Source organism: Aplysia californica, unplaced genomic scaffold, assembly GCF_000002075.1.
Source record: "Aplysia californica isolate F4 #8 unplaced genomic scaffold, AplCal3.0 scaffold01226, whole genome shotgun sequence".
Lineage (NCBI taxonomy): Eukaryota > Metazoa > Mollusca > Gastropoda > Aplysiida > Aplysiidae > Aplysia > Aplysia californica.
Window position 1 is genome coordinate 19,103 of NW_004798496.1, and position 1,768 is coordinate 20,870.

The following is a 1,768-nucleotide window of genomic DNA, read 5'->3' on the forward strand; positions in this document are numbered from 1 at the left end:
ACACACACACACACACACACACACACACACACACACACACACATCTCGAGAAATTAGACTGGCCGACCAGAAGTTACCTAACGCGTCCAGATCTATCCCTGGCCGGCGGAACAGCGGAGAGTCAAAGGCGCTGTACCTGGCCACCACACTATCCGTGTCCTCCTCCTCCTCCTCCTGACCCTCCTCCTCATCGCTGTAATCATCATCATCCTCCTCCTCCCGGGAGGTACAACCTCCTCCAACACCACCTCCTCCTCCTCCAGCACCTCCTCCCCCACCTCCCTTTCGTCTACTTGAAGGAATCAACCTCCTGGACTTCCGCCTCCGACCCCTACCACCGCACTCTCGGCACCACCGGAAACACGCGCATAGCAATGGACGCGGTGCCATGGCAACGGAGCCACCACCACGTCACACACACACACACACACACACAGGATTACTCCACAGTTGTTGGGAGTCGATTCTTCGATGGAAGTTTTCAAGGAGAGAACAAGCATAGATGGCTTTATATAGCCATGACGTTTTCCTACTCCTAAACCAATATATAGATACACACACGTTAACAGTCACTGCACGCCACAGGGGTATCAATATTGCTACATCATGAAAATTTGTAAAGGTTATTGTGAGTATTTCACAGCTCCATCGACTAGATTTAGGTCACTTAGGAGGCGGACTGTTTCGATCTTGCTTGTCAAGGCCAACCCGGGCTGAGAGGGAGACGATGTCCCATCAGAAAGATGGCGATACTCGATGTTAAAAAAAGCAACTTCCTTCACAGGAATTGAAGTCAGGTCTTCTGCGTGCGACATCAGAGCGCTTAACCATCAAGGCTTGGCCGGCTCTTAAATGACTTATTTGTGTTGCAAGTGCCGTTAAAGTGTTTTTAAAACCAAAAACTGAACACGTTTAGGCTGCAATATAGCCTTGGTCAAAGGACGAGACGTATCCATTCCACACTAGGAACAACTGATCTGGAGGTTACTACCCCAAAAGAAGACCCCAAGACAAGCATATCTCGAAACCTGAAGCTTATCCACTATCCACCGGGGTGTTAGAAAAATTCACATTTCCACGATCCACTCTTGACTGCTGGACGTGAGGCATATCCAATATCCATTCTGGATCACAGGACCAATGGCATACCCACTGTCCACTACCAATTACAGCAACACAGGCACATTCATTATTTAGTCTGGGTTACATTATCCACTCTGGGTTCCTGAAGCAATGATAAGCCTAAATCAAGTCCATGCACGCTGTATTAATGAACCAATGGTAAATACAATTCACTCTTCTATCGAAGAAGTTGTGACGCATCCTTCCCTATCCAGTTCCACCCACACAAACAGAGGCGATTCCATTGTGACCTCTGACCTGCCCACGTCATAAAAGGTCAGCACCATTCATTCCCCACAAATGTCACTCGCAACAATCGGACCAAGTGACGCGTTAATTGATCTGGACAGGACAGAGCCACACAACCATTCTAAATGCGGAAGGAATATCATTTTTAGCGTTGAAGTTTCAGTTCGGTTACAGAACAGCGCACGGACACGATGGAAGCCAATTAGTGCAAGGGAAAAGGAAAGTAATATTTTCTTTTAATTTGCATTACCACTTTATGCCCCGGTAGGCACCGTTTAGGTCATTTAGGAGGCACACTGCTTCAGCACGGCTGTCAAGGTCAACCCAAGGTGAGCGGGATATAATATCCTAGCAGCGGACGGAGATGCTAGATAACACACACACACACACACACACA

The 1,768-nt window shown here is 48.0% G+C and overlaps 1 protein-coding gene across 1 annotated transcript in view; it reads right to left on the reverse strand.

Annotated features, from left to right (window-relative positions):
• Nucleotides 1-1,425, reverse strand: part of LOC101857531 (leucine-zipper-like transcriptional regulator 1 homolog) — a gene marked incomplete at its 3' end in the record, with an annotated part of 7,696 nt that extends 6,271 nt beyond the window's left edge. The window contains 1 exon segment of the mRNA XM_005112284.3: nucleotides 78-1,425. Within this exon segment, the coding sequence (XP_005112341.2) occupies nucleotides 78-390 (313 nt within the window).
• Between the last annotated feature and the right edge of the window lie 343 nt (nucleotides 1,426-1,768).